Source organism: Amblyomma maculatum, chromosome 8 (assembly GCF_055883805.1).
Source record: "Amblyomma maculatum isolate TAMU_Amacu chromosome 8, ASM5588380v1, whole genome shotgun sequence".
Taxonomy (NCBI): Eukaryota; Metazoa; Arthropoda; class Arachnida; order Ixodida; family Ixodidae; genus Amblyomma; species Amblyomma maculatum.
The window spans coordinates 113,388,791-113,390,952 of record NC_139351.1 but is presented as its reverse complement, the minus strand read 5'-3'; the positions used below and the strand labels follow the sequence as shown (position 1 = coordinate 113,390,952).

General features: G+C 50.6%; 1 protein-coding gene across 1 annotated transcript; it reads left to right on the top strand.

Moving 5' to 3' along the window:
* Positions 1 to 524: 524 nt before the first annotated feature.
* Positions 525 to 1,333, top strand: LOC146182230 (uncharacterized). The gene has a single exon (XM_084575981.1). The coding sequence runs from the start codon at positions 525 to 527 to the stop codon at positions 1,323 to 1,325; it is 801 nt and encodes a 266-aa protein (XP_084432107.1). The 3' UTR covers positions 1,326 to 1,333.
* The last annotated feature ends 829 nt before the right edge of the window (positions 1,334 to 2,162 follow it).

The following is a 2,162-nucleotide window of genomic DNA, read 5'->3' as shown; positions in this document are numbered from 1 at the left end:
GCATTCACATCGAGTTAAAACAAGTAAAACGAAAGAACTTCCGTGCTTTCATACATAGCCGGCTTAACAAAGACAAGACCTGCCAACTTTATTTTCTTCCTCTTTTTCGTCCGATGAGGCTAAAGCTTTAAAAACATGCCACTGACATTTTGATGTATGAGAGTTCTACTACTAACGCAGCAAAATAAATAAAACTGAAGTTACCTGTGGTCAGATCAAATGAAGCTTTGCGGCACATTGAATTGAATCTCTTTTGCAGCGGCTTAGTGGTTAATGCGCTCGAGTGCTTTTCTCAAAGACGTGGGTTCGATCCCGGCCGCAGCGGCTACTTTTCGATGTCAAAAAAGTAAGGCGCCCGCTTACTGTACAATTTGTCTAGACACGAACCTCGCGTATCCTTAACTTACGGAGTCCTCCATGAAGTAGTTCCTTATAGAGTTAACGCGGAAAGTCCACTGGAATTTTAAACCGAAGCGGTGGCCTTGTGGTTTCCACTTCCGGCTTCCGTGGGAGACGGACGTGTGATGGCAAGCTCTGAGCGTGCCTCGGTATCGGTCATGTCTGGCCGAGGATGCGGCGGACGACGCCCACCACTGGGCTATCGCATGGTTCTACCTACGTTTCCTTCGGGAGAAGCAATGAAGACAACGGTTTTCCTTCACTGTGATATTGCCGGCCGGCCTTATCGCATACAGTACTTTCGTGAGCCGTTGGAAAAGGCCGGTGTACTACCCTACGTGGCTGGCATTCGACCCTTCCAAATGTCCCATATCTGGACGCTGAAGATGAAGACTCAGGAAGCGAAAAAACGCCTGCTGAAAGAAGGCGCGCTGGAAGTGAAGAGACGCTACTGTGCGGTCGTCGACCCGAACAAGCGTGAGTTGGTTTTCAAGGTGCACTGGGTGCCTTTCTACGTTTCGAGTGAAGCGGTGCAGAGGGCGTTCGAAGACTTTGGAGTTGTGAAAAAAGTCACTTATGAGCAGTGGAACAGCCTGGGTTTTGAAAAGGCTGAATCGACAACTCGGCTAGTAAAAATAGTGCTCAAAGAGGTGCTTTCGATCGATGATTTGCCCCACATGTACAAGTTTTACGGAGGGCTTGTGTTAGTGGTGGTGCCTGGACGGCCACCAATATGCTTAAGATGTAAGAAGACAGGCCACATTCGACGTGATTGCCGCACTCCGAGATGTAGTTCGTGTCATATCTTCGGGCACGACCGGGAGGGATGCGTCCGCACGTATGCCCGTGTGGCCACGGGTATTGTGCCCCCTCAAGACGACGGGAGCGAGTTGATCATGGACCAGGAGGAACTGGAGAACGCTTGAGCCCTGCCCCCTACAGGATCCGGAGAGGGACCTGATGTCCAACATCCGGAGCACACCACCAGCGGAGGGAAGACGCAAGTTAGCGAACCCGCTGCAGAAACAACTGGAAAGGGGGCGGAGGCCGCTATGTCGTCGGATCAGCCAGCAGCGAAAGGCACTTCGGAAGGCAGCGTTGCTGAGTCCCCGATGGATATGACAACTGCCTCCATGAAGAGACCACGAGACTATGAAAAGGTGCCAGCTACAGAACGGGAACTGCGTCGACTAGAAAAGCTGTGGAGGGTGGAAGACGCTAAGAAAGGCAAGTTAGCCTTATCGCAAATCGTGTTGCGGGCCTCGTCGCTCACTCGCGACGAGAGACTGAAAAAGTGAGCCTTTATTCATTGTTTGTTAGCTGGGTTTAGAGTATGGCTTATTGGAAAAAAACGCTAAAAGTGGGCACTTTAAACGTCCGAGGGCTCGCCTTGAGATGGAAGCAAGTGCAGTTGAACCGTTTGTTGAGAGAACTAGATTTAGACATCGTAGCCATACAAGAAACAAAGGTTGAAGATGAGCAGCAAACAGATAATATGGGGTTTGGTTTTCGGTCACGCTTCAATGTTTGCGTAAGCCATGCAGTCGGTTTGTCGGCAGGTTGCTGTCTTTTCCTGAGGAAAAGTGTAGGCGTAGCAGTGGAGCAAGTAATAACTGGTGCAAGGGGGCGTTTCGTCGTGTGCGACATCAAGTACGAAACCTGTGCGGTGAGGATGGTGGTCCTGTATGCACCAACGACACAAAAAGAACGGCGCGACTTTTTTGAGCAGTTGGTGCCTTTCCTTGAATGCAGCCGGGCGCTTA

Coding starts and splice junctions, on each gene's coding strand:
- LOC146182230 (XM_084575981.1), top strand. CDS start 525: ATGGCAAGCTCTGAGCGTGCCTCGGTATCGGTCATGTCTGGCCGAGGA.